Source organism: Coptis chinensis, chromosome 3 (assembly GCF_015680905.1).
Source record: "Coptis chinensis isolate HL-2020 chromosome 3, ASM1568090v1, whole genome shotgun sequence".
NCBI classification, from domain to species: Eukaryota; Viridiplantae; Streptophyta; class Magnoliopsida; order Ranunculales; family Ranunculaceae; genus Coptis; species Coptis chinensis.
This window is the reverse complement of record NC_141458.1, coordinates 9,067,662-9,079,483: the sequence shown is the minus strand read 5'-3', so window position 1 is coordinate 9,079,483 and position 11,822 is coordinate 9,067,662. Positions and strand designations below refer to the sequence as shown.

General features: G+C 35.9%; 1 protein-coding gene across 1 annotated transcript; it reads right to left on the bottom strand.

The window, feature by feature from the left end:
• Positions 1-205: 205 nt before the first annotated feature.
• Positions 206-9,898, bottom strand: LOC147507774 (polyubiquitin-like). Its single transcript, XM_086600455.1, has 7 exons — positions 9,590-9,898; positions 9,163-9,492; positions 8,289-8,534; positions 1,218-2,923; positions 963-1,034; positions 463-675; positions 206-319 (listed from the first exon to the last, which is right to left on the bottom strand). Exons 3-7 carry the CDS (start codon positions 8,513-8,515, stop codon positions 228-230), a joined length of 2,310 nt encoding a protein of 769 aa, XP_086456581.1. The 5' UTR covers positions 8,516-8,534; positions 9,163-9,492; positions 9,590-9,898; the 3' UTR covers positions 206-227.
• Positions 9,899-11,822: the final 1,924 nt, after the last annotated feature.

Below are 11,822 nucleotides of genomic sequence, written 5' to 3'. Positions count from 1 at the left end.
CGCATACAACTTACCCGTTTCCAGCAAAGTCAAAGCGGAAAGCAGTTATGCCTTCTTTCGTTAGGGAAGCAGCAAGATTTTTCATAGTATTGTTATCAAACTCAATCTTTTGGGATGGTGGGAGTTTGGGATGGGACGATATTTTTGTTTTTCAAATATGCACGTATTACAAGGAATTGTTACAAACTTACAATAAAGAGAGATTGAAGTCGCAGCAAAACCAAAATTTACTTGGACATGGTTTGATTCTGAGGAGGATGCACGATTTGATCTGGATATCTCTGTTGCATAGCCCGTTGCGCAAGCAGTCCATTCCACCCTAAATTAGTCCACATGCTCCGTTAGTTTTTAGGATGGAATTCTATAAGATCACACATCTAGTGATATTTCAATTTTAAAATTGATGTGTTACCAGGAAAAGACCAATAGGAGAAGAAAGAAGTGGGAAAGAGAAGAAGATACCTAGATTAGGATCATCTCCTCTGCTTTGGAGCTCTCTAAACTCTTGGCAAAGGGAACAACAAGGGCAAAATAAATGAGAAAAACAATCTCCATATGGAGCCTCCACCAGATTATACTTCTTTCTTAGCTTTCTCCTATACTTTGAACCCATAAACAATTGAGAGCATAGTACCGGCATCAATAGGAGGTAGATGAAACTTCCTGAAGGACAAGCTGCACACATTCATTTCTAAAGATTTATTTACCTAAAAATTACAAATTCATTTACCCTAGATTTAGTTATCACTTAAGATTCAAGACTCAATCCCATAATAAACACCAGCTCAGCACAAGTCCATAAACCTGAGTAACCATCACTTTTGACAGTACATTCAGTGATTCCCAGGAGAAGTTACTTCGACTGTACATTTGTATTTTCAGATCTAATTTTTATGACTAGATCAGTCTGCAATTTTAGCCAATGATTAAAAAGAATACTAAAAATTGGCCTTTGCTCTTACTCATTTTCCCACCATCTAAGACCTCTGCAATTTGCCCAAACGTCATGCAAGGCAGAAATGCTGTCATAATAGCTGCATACAAAGTGAAAACAAAATGCATCAAGAATCTGATGTTTCAATTCTTATTGGAGTATTAAGAATCTGTCAACTGACATTGTGTTAGGAAATACATACTCCTTTTAAGCTTCACATCTACCTATTTAGAATCATACTGAAACTACTAAAGAAAAAACTATTTCATGTAAAAGTAATTACCATTTGTCCGGTTTTGGTGACAATCAAATAATCCTGTTATCCAGGGTTCACCAATTTGATTCTGAACTATCTCAGCTCTGGGCTCTTCAGTATGATTATTAGTCGTCTCAGCTTTTGCAGATTCGGGACCAGTCTCGTCTATCTCATTGCCGCTCACTATACTCACATCACTTCCACCACCAGCTAGTATCAGATGCGGGTACACTAGACTCCCAACTCCAATATTGTAATGAGCAAAAGTTTGACCATCTTCCAATTGCTTTCCTGCAAAGATTAACCTTTGTTGATTTGTTGGGATCCCTTCCTTCTCCTGGATTTTGGCCTTCAAACTGTCAATCTTATCGGAACTTTTGAAGTCAAATCTTAATATTTTATCAGTTAATGTCATTACAAGGATCTCCATGGTTGATTCCTTCTGAATATCGTAATCAGCGAGCTCGAGCTGTTTACCAGCAAAGGTCCGCCCTCGCCGATTTGCAGAAAGTTGAGCAGTGTCATCTATCTCATTTTCACTCGCTGTACTATCATCACTTTGAACATATTGAGATGGAATAAAGAGTGCATTCCCACCACCTCTTAGTCTGTTTACGAGGTGCAGTGTACTCTCATTTTGAATATTGTAATAGCCAAAAGTACGATCATCTTCCAATTGCCTTCCCCCAAAGATCAACTGGTCATCTGGTCGGATACCCACGCTATCCTTAATCTTCACCTTAAAACTCCCAACCGTATACGAACTTTGGACCTCAAACCTAAACAACTTTCCAGTTAAAGTCTTGACAAAGATTACCATGGCCGACTTGTCCTCAATATTGTAATCAGTGAGTTCGAGCTGTTGACCTGCAAAGGTGAGCCTTTGCCGATTTGCTTTTACCGTGTCAATGGTATCTGAACTTTTATCACAACATTCGACCGCGGGTATTATCCTTCTTTCAGTTAAAGATTTGACAAAGATTTGCATACCACCACGAAGAAACAGGGTTGAGTCCTTCTGAATATTGTAATCAGCGAGAGTCCTTCCATCTTCTAGTGGTTTACCTGCATACATTAACCTTTGTTGATCTGGTAGGATTCCCTCATTGTCCTGGATCTTTGCTTTTACACGGTCAATGGTATCTGAGCTTTCCACGTCCAAAGTAATGGTCTTCTTTGTGACAATCTCAACGAATATCTGCATATCAGCTTGCTGACGGAGATCCAAGTGCAGAGTCGACTCATTGTGAATATCGTAATCGGCAAGAGTCCTACCATCCACAAGCTGCTTACCAGCAAATATCAACTTTTGCTTCTCTGGAGGAATACCTTCTTTATCCTGAATCAGAGTTTTTACCCTGTTGATAGTATCCGAGCTCTCTACTTCTAAGGTAATGGTGTTGCCTGTTAGGTGGAGGCTGGAATCCTGTTTGACGTTATTATCTGCTTCGGTCCGGCCAATTTCAAGTTGGTTGTGGTCAGCCGAGATTTCTTCCTTGTACGGGATAATGGCTTTTACATTGTCGATCTGTAGAGTGGACTCCTTTTGAATGTTGTAATCTGCGAGGGTCCTGCCATCTTCTAGTTGCTTGCCAGAAAAGACCAACCGTTGCTGATCAGGTGGGACACCTTCCTTGTCCTGAACCTTTGCTTTAACATTTTCAATTGTGTCCCAGCTCTCCACCTCGAGAGAAATTACTTTTCCTGTAAAAGTCTGGACAGAGATTTGCATCTGTAAATGAAGAAGAAGATGAAAAGAATTAAGCTGTTTTTCATATAACGTCAAAAATTAGATTGAAACTATATATGATGTTGTTGAAACTTGAAACTAAAGAAACAGTTCAAATAATCACGACTCGTAGTCACTCCAAACAGTTAACTTATTGTTGGGATACACAAGTAAAGTAGTGAACAGAGTTGTTGTATAGTTGTATATGGGTCTGCATTAGCTTATTCCAGTTCGGTATTAAGTAGCCAAACTCTCCACGGAGAATTCCTCTTTGTAATTAAATTAATAGTGATTCCATATGATTTCAAATCACTGTAATGCATGATGAACTTGATCCTTTGTGGAAATTGTAGTGTAGAGTGCAGAGTGTAGACTGTATATAGATACTATATGCGGAGATTTGATGGATGAAAGTTGGACATACCAACATTCTGTAATAATGTACTGGGGTCAAAGTGTCAAACATAAATTGAACAGGATCCAAGTCATTGCGTACAACTGTACAAGGACGGCTAAGATAGGAACTTAGATTTCTGATTCGCAAAGAAATCACTCGAGAGTTCAAACTTCAAAGGACAAGATCCAAGCAAAGAACATTAACTGGTTACAAATCGGAAAAACGGAAGAACAATAAAATAACATTAACTTACCTTAATTAGTTTACAGAGATGGGTGAGAATCAAGAACTTGTTAAGTAGGCTAATGCCAGAAATAGAGTATGGGAAAAATGATTTAGGACTGCATTAGGTGAAACGAGGTTTTCTAGCTAACAAATGGGGTTTGGTAACTCGATTTGAATGTCAACGATTCTGCATTTCTTCGCGTAACGGACGAAGTGTGCATGCCAATTACTATCAGACGACACACACTGACTGAAGTGTGCGTGCCTACGTCCTTAGGCTGGTTTCTTTGGACGACATATTTAATAATTTGATTAAACACTCTTTTCTTAGTAATTAACTTTGCCAATTTGTGTTACATTGTTTTTTTTTAACTTGTTGTCTTGTTCTAATGTTTTCTCAAAACAAATCCAATGGAGGTAATAGCTAGTAACCATGCAATAGAGGGAGTGGGGAATTCTCAACCCAAAGAAAACTGGAAAAGCTGACACTCTTTTTGGCAAACCTGTGATCTTTCTCTCTGCCTTGATTTTCTTGATTGGAAAAACGTCCAACATGTTCCATACATCTTAAACTTCCTCCTTGTTCTTGTTCTTCTTAACGTCAGTCAACACCGCAAAGCAAAAGAGGGGTGCTTTAAGAGAAATTGGCAATTCTAGAGGCGGTGGAGTATGCTATTAAGAGAAATTGGAGGAAGGTATGGGTGGAGTCAGACTCGACATCTGCGGTTAATGCTTTTGGAATATCAAGTGTACCTTGGTGTATGAAGCGACAGATGGCAGAGATGCATAAATCTTTTAGACTATTGCAAATTGATCCAGTTTGGAGAGAAGCCAATACAGCAGATCAATTGGCAAATATATCAAGACAATGATCAAGTTTTTTTTATTTAAAAAATGGATAAAAATGGGAGGTTAAAACATGTTTATTATATTTTGTTAAGTTCTTATAGTGCTAAATGTGTGAGTAGACTGTAAGTAACTGTCATGTAAAATCCTCCTCCCCTCCCCTCTCCCACAACCATATTTATCAATACAAATTTTTGCTTACTGATAAAAAAAAAAAACACCGCAAAGCGAATCGGTATACTAGGATAGTGTTAACAAACCAAAGCAAAGAAATTCAAAGCTAGAATGTGTTAGATACTAATATATTATGTATGTGATGTATCTAGTGTAACTTTTTCAAGTATTGGCACGGGAAAATTCTTATTCTTTAACTTAACTTAATCAGATAATCAATTAAGTAGGCGTGGTCCACACCATCAGCAACGATCCCGCGAAACAACATTCAGCCTTTCGGAATTTGGTGGTTTTCCCACAACATATAAGCCTGAAGAAGAAAATTTCCAACTGATCGTCAACCCTACCGATTTGAAAACAATAGTTTCTTTATCTAAGCTATATAACTTCAGCTGCCTATTGCATCTTTTTCACTTGTTCTTTTTTGTATGATCTATCTATCATGATTTATGTGATTTATAGGAACATTTTGATCTAGCACTGGACATAGTTGGTCTGTTTTTTTTGTTCAGTGTCATACTTGTCTCCTGTAAGATACAATATACAGCAGGTCATGACTTTGTGGTTTTGAAATCTTTATATCAATTTTAGAATCTTTATTGGTGCTTTAAGTTCTGTACGTCCTTAAATATTTGAGATTAGTCATTGGTGCTATAATCTTAGAGAAAAAAATTAGGCCTCCTAAACGCTTAGGAGCCAAAAAAGTTTCTTAACCACCAATCCACCACACATCCACTATCTTTTAACTATTGATTAATTCTAGTTAAATTAAATCTAACCAAATATTTATTTTACTCTCTCCAAATCATCTCATTTTTCTTCACATATCTTTTTCTTTATTTGTGTTTTCATAAAAATTAAATAAAATATTATTTTCAATTAAAATTAAAACAATTTACAAAAAAAAAAAAAATTATATTGCATATTTTTCAAGGGGTTTTCCTTCATTCAATTACAATGCAAATTTCTCAATTTTATTTTTTATTGGCTATTATCATCCGTATTTTGGTTTGAAATAAAATTGTAATTTGTAATTGCATTTAAGTAGGTTTTTTTTTTTTTTTAATTATGATAAAATTTAACGTTTTTTCCCCATAAATGGTAGAGTAGTTTTTATTTTATTATACAAGGGTTTTTCTTTTTATTTTATTTTTTGTTTTACTAACAATAATTTTTCATAATTTTTACTTGGTGGATTTTTTTTTTTTTTTTTTTTTTTTTTTTTTTTTTTTTTTTGTAGAAAACCAAAGAAATGAAAGTTTTGTAGAGAAAAAAAAATGATTTGAAAAAAGAATAAAATAAATGTTTTGTTAGATTTTAATTAACCAGGGTTAATCATTATTATTTTAAAAATGGTGGATGTGTGGTGGATGGGTGCTTAGGAAACTTTTCGCTCCTAAGCACCAAGGAGCGACATATGTTCGCAATTATTGAGCAACATTGTTTGGTTAGAATCAAGTAGGGGTGACTTCATATCGAATTGAATAAAGGGATTTCGGAAAATTTTCCAATTTTTTTTGGATGACAATTTCTTTTTTGAATTCAGAAAATCGAAAATATTTTGGAAATTTTGGAATAGACAAAATTCGAAAGTAAATCGAAAATTTGAATTATATAATCAGATTCTCTTTTAAGATGATCACTTTTTATCCAATTAATATATTCATTTAACAATTATTTTGAAATGTATTAATTCAGTAAACAAATAGACCTTTTAACACATTCATTTAACAATTTTTTTCCCTTATGTTAATGCATTAATTCAGTAAATAGAAATATAGGAGAAAGAGAGACATGTACTAGAATGACAATATTGATTTCTTGAAGTTGTAAAAGACACAATCTTTTACTTCTCTAGGATTTTTATTTGATTTGTAAATTATATGTAGTTTTAATTTAGTAACTATATGAAATAGACGGCTATATGTTAAAAATTCGAAAATTAATAGAAAATCGGGATTTTGAAAACACATTCCAATTCCGATCCAATTATTTTTCAGAAAAATCAGATAACTGAAAAATATCATATCAGAATTCAAAAAAATCGGGTTTTCGGAAAAAGAGAAAAGTGGCAAGAATCAAGATAACTGAAATTACTCATGCTCCATGTTTTCTATACAATTTCTTCACTTAGCACTATTCTTTGTTTGTATGCGTGTGTAACTGTTATTTCTACCTGTGGACAGAAAGTTGGTGAGTACAACCATTTGCTTGCAATCCAGCTTGAAAATCAGAGACAGTACACTTATTAAAAATGCTTCAGCGTTCAGCTATGCAAACATCAGTGTATCTAACTTCTTGCAGAAGTGTTTCTGTGTGCTTGAGAGTGGCCACTAGGTTACCGCATTGCCAAGGAGTGCTTTCTAATCCTTGTAGGATTTTCATTTGATCTTTGAGAGTCAGTGAAATTTACTTGGACATGGTTTGATTGTGAGGGGGATGCTGGACTTGACCTGGATATCCCTGTTGTATTGTTTTGTTGCTAAGGAGTCCATTCCATCCTAAATTATTTCACATCATGCACCATTAATTTTTATGTTCGATTTCTATAAGATCACAGATCTAGTTTTAATCTGATTTCAACATTTACGTGTTACTAGGTAACGACTACTAGACATACAAGTAATAAAGTACAAAATACCTGGATTTGGATCCAGTCCTCTGCTTTGGAGCTCTCTGAACTCTTGGCAAAGGGCTACAGCAAGGGCAAAATGCATGAGAAAAACAATCTCCGTATGGAGCCTCCACCAAGTTAAACTTTTTCCTTAGTTTTGCCCTATACTTTGGACCCATGACCAATTGAGAGCATAGTAGCGGCATCAGGAAAAGGTAGATCAAACTTCCTGAACAACGGGCTGCACATGTCCAATTCTAAGGAATTAGATACAAAAATGAGTATATAAGTATTAATAATTTTATCTACTCTTTTTTTTTCCCGATAATCTATAATTTTATCTACTCTAGTTTAGCCATCACTTGAGATTAACATAGACCTAACAGTACCTCACCAGATACAATTCATACACCACAGTAATGATCATTTTTGCAACCGGCCTCCAAATTCATTGATTCCTAAGATAACTTCTGTTCACCGTTCTTTATTATAAATTGAATATGTTATATACTCACTACAGGCTATGTGATACGATCTCTTTTCATCACTTAATTTAATGAAGGAAAAAGGATTTTTCTCTCTTACTTATCTTCCCGCCATCTAAGACCTCTGCAATATGCCCAAACGTCGCGCAAGGCAAAACTGTGGTCATAATAGCTACATAATAATGGGGGAAAAAAATGCATTAGTATGTGATTATTCAATTCTGATATCATATGATTTGGCTTATAAACATATTGTCTATCATGTTCACAAACACTCTTTGCACATTTTCATATCTCTTTACTAAGAATCAACTCAACTGTTATGAAATAGAAAGCACTCCATTTAAATGTAGGAAATATCTTTTAAGAATCATGCTCAAAATTTTAAAGGAAAAACTAAATCATGTAGAAGTAGTTACCGTTTGCTGGGTTTTGCTGACAATCAAATAATCCTGTTTTCCAAGGTTCTCCAAGTTGATTCTGAACCATCTCAGCTCTGGGCTCTCCAATTTGATTCTGGACCATCTCAACGCTTGGAGAAGTAGGAGCAGTGTCATACATCTCATCATCACTCACTGTACTCCCATCACTATGAACATATTGAGATGCAATATAGAGTGTATTACCACCACCTCTTAGTCTCAATATCAGGAACACTACACTCCCATTCTGAATATTGCAATCGGCCAAAGTTTGACCATCTTCCAAACGTTTTCCAGCAAAGGCCAACTTTTGTTGATCTGGTGGGATCCCTTCCTTATCTTGGATCTTGGTCTTCAAAATGGCAGCCGTATCGGAACTTTGGACCTCAATTGTAATTGCTTTTCCAGTATAAGTCTTGACAAGGATCTCCATGGTCTATTCTTCCTGAATCCTGAGTATTGTAATAACTAAGAAAGCGAGTTTGAACTGTTTACTAGGCGAATTTATATATTATGTAATAGATTGTTAAGTGATCAATAAGTTCCTGGGTTGTATTCTTGAATTTGAGAGTTCATCTTGGTCCAGGTGTCCGAACTCGACCTTGAGAAATCATGTATATCCTCTACTACTTTTGACAAAGATTTCCACATCAAAGATGAAGAAAAATAGGTTGCCAGCGAATCAAAAGATAGAAACAAAAATGAATCTAAACAATACCAAGCATAGTGATCAACCACAGATTTCTGACCGAAATTGTATTCAAATTTAGCACAATCAGACTTGGTTTCTTCAACATAGAACATATGTATGTAAGCCGAACGTAGTGTCCAATATGGATTTTAGTTGTGACTTTTGGCCGAATAATTTATGTAATTCTAATTGGATGATCTTCATACTATTAAGTACAAACACATCGTTTTCAAATTTCTAACTTAAAAAAAAAAGGAATACATAAAATTGACCGCCTAAAACATTTGAAATTTATGAAAATGTAGAGGTAGATATTACAAGGCTAGGTGTTTTGTAACGAAGCTCAAATATAAAGTGCAGCATTTGATGAAATGATATAGAGCACTCACCTATCAAATTCCATATTACGACTAAAACCCACCTATCTAATTATTTACAGCAATCTGAAAAGTTTCAAGAACGAGAAGGGAAATTTCGACTCACCTTAAACTAGAGGGAGGAATGAGAATAAGGACTTGTTTAGTTAAGTTGTGATGAAATTAAATATTAAGGGAGGAGGTTTTTTTGTCATGGATGGGAATATGGGATTACTGATCAATGAAAGTCAATGACTCTGCACGTATCAGAATAGACAAATAACAAGCCTTCCGTTGACATAGTGTGACCACTTCAGCAATCAGCTCTTATGTTAGGAAATTTCACGGCCCATATCATGTCGTCTGTTATTAAAATAGAAAAATTATCATTAAAGCATGAACTAAGGATCATGTTGAAAATTTTAAAGAAGAAACTAGTCGTTCATGTTGAAATAATTACCATTTGTTTGATTTTGCTAACAATTAAACAACCCCGTTTGGCTGTTTTCCAGGGATCTCCAGATAAACCATCTCAACTCTTGGAAAATGTTGATGAGCAGTGTCTCAATCTATTTCATTAGCATTCACTATAAATTTAGGTAGAGTGAATTTCCACAACCACGTCGTATCAATCTCAGCAATCTGAGTAGTATATATGTTGCACACCTCATTCAGACTGTTTTGTTTTACATTTGGAGGGTTGTGAATTTGTGATCTGCATTATTGGTGGTGCTTATAATACGTTAATAACAAAAATCCAAGAGGCGAAAGCAACAAGTTCCAAGTGTAAAGGGGCGTTTTGGTTTTCTCCTAATTACAATAAGGAAGAACGGGAAGGGTTTGGAATTTGGATGTGACCGAGGTCATTGTGAGCTTAACCCGCCCACGATCTTCTCTCGCTTTTTTTCTAGGAGGAGAGAAGAATCGTCCGACGTAGTTCCAGGTAGGGGTGGTATTTATAGAGTTTTTAGAGGAGATCCTTCCGGGCGTGTATTCTTTTTGTACAAATGTAGGGTGGAGATCGGCGGATGAGTGTTGAATTGGATCTGTTATGATTGGGGTAGATGCGGTAGTCCCTATTTCCCGGTGTTGAGATTACCACTAAGATTTTGGCAATCATTACCCCAGGTGGGACGTGTTTCTACCCGAAGCGTTCTGTATTTGGCGAAGTGTTCGTACTGAGATATCTTCGTTCGCACCACCTACTCGAGCTGCTCGCAGGTCGGTCTTGGAGGTCGCCTTGGATTCATCTATGCCGCCTGCGACACGTGTCCGCTTAGGCCGTTCGTCCTGTCTTGGAGGTCGATATCTTCAGTTCGCTTATGCTCCTCGCGAGTGCGATGCCCTATGAGGATATCGCTCCCCTACACCAAGAGTTCCTGAAGATGGACAGAATTAGACTGCAAAGATTTTACTTTTCTTGCAAACATATATAATTAGGCTGCAAGTTCAATCAAAACAAAAGGAAAGGAGCAAATAGATGATACAATAAATGAAAGTCTCCAGATAAACCAAGTTTGAGTTCCGAATCAAAGAAAAAAGAGGTAAACAAGGCTCCGGTTCCCTAAATGTAAACCAAATTAAACAAGATACCATCTTGTAGAAAATTTAACACTTTTCACATGGAACAACATGAAACATGATAACATATATAGACTAGTAAAAATATATTAAGAATAAAGTCTTCAGGAGATTACAAGTTTACAACCTAAAGGCTAAAAGGCCACTCTTCTTATATATAAGATATATATTATGTGAGCATAGGTATGCATTTTCCCTTTGTTCAGACGAAATCCATTTGCAATTCTTTAACACTTTTCACCCACACGGCCACACCCCACAACAAGTTACTTGTATATATATAAGATATGCATTATGGTCACCTCCCATTTTGTGTTGGGCGGACTCTAAAAAAAATTATTACAAGTTTGCTATTGATCTAAAAATCATAATTTGTGTTGGACACCCCCAACTACATCAAGGTAACATGTAGCCAACATGTTTAACCTTTCTCTTTTTTCCTCCCGGCCACATTCTTAATCCATAATCCCTAAACTATACCCTAAGTCTTAAAAGTGAAGTCCCTATAATAAGCACCGAACTAGGGGTAGCAGGGAACAAAACGCGAATGTGTATCTCTTGATGTTAATATGTTTCTTCTGGAGCTTCTACCTCGCGTTTGTATTTGGTGCTCCACCAATTCACAGCATATAATGGCACTTGCACAAAGTAATTAAGAAAACATGCGAAGGAAGTTGTTCGCATATGACATTGGCATGACATCTGGGTGTGGCTGCAAGTTAATCCAAGCAAGTAGATTGAAGGGATGAGAATGCACAAAACATCTTCAGCTAAAATTGATGACAATGCAGTTATCTACTGTCTTAAGATAACAATTTCTCAAAACTGATAATTAAAACCTAGCAAATCTGACAAAAGCAGACTAAAATTTCACATTTGAGAGATACTCACCACTGCAGTAAAGGTACGGTAGTTATATTTGGTTTCATGTGAGGAGCTTTTAACTTTATGAAAGCGCCCTTGTTACCCATGAAATGAAAAAGGAAGTTAAGTACAACTAGTGAGCTTAAATGAAATTTTAGGCTAGTACATGGGGGCTTCCAGTAATTCCAATTCCTCGGCCTGACAAGGCATCCCACCATTCCCACACCATGCAATTTGGTATTTGCTTT

What these genes read in the sequence shown, in the direction of transcription:
- LOC147507774 (XM_086600455.1), bottom strand. Translation starts at nt 8,515, where the DNA reads ATGGAGATCCTTGTCAAGACTTATACTGGAAAAGCAATTACAATTGAG. An exon ending in TCACCAAAACCGGACAAATG is followed by an intron (nt 1,035 to 1,217) that starts GTAATTACTTTT and finishes CTTTGTATGCAG; the next exon opens with CTATTATGACAGCATTTCTG. An exon ending in AGGAGATGATCCTAATCTAG is followed by an intron (nt 320 to 462) that starts GTATCTTCTTCT and finishes GGACTAATTTAG; the next exon opens with GGTGGAATGGACTGCTTGCG.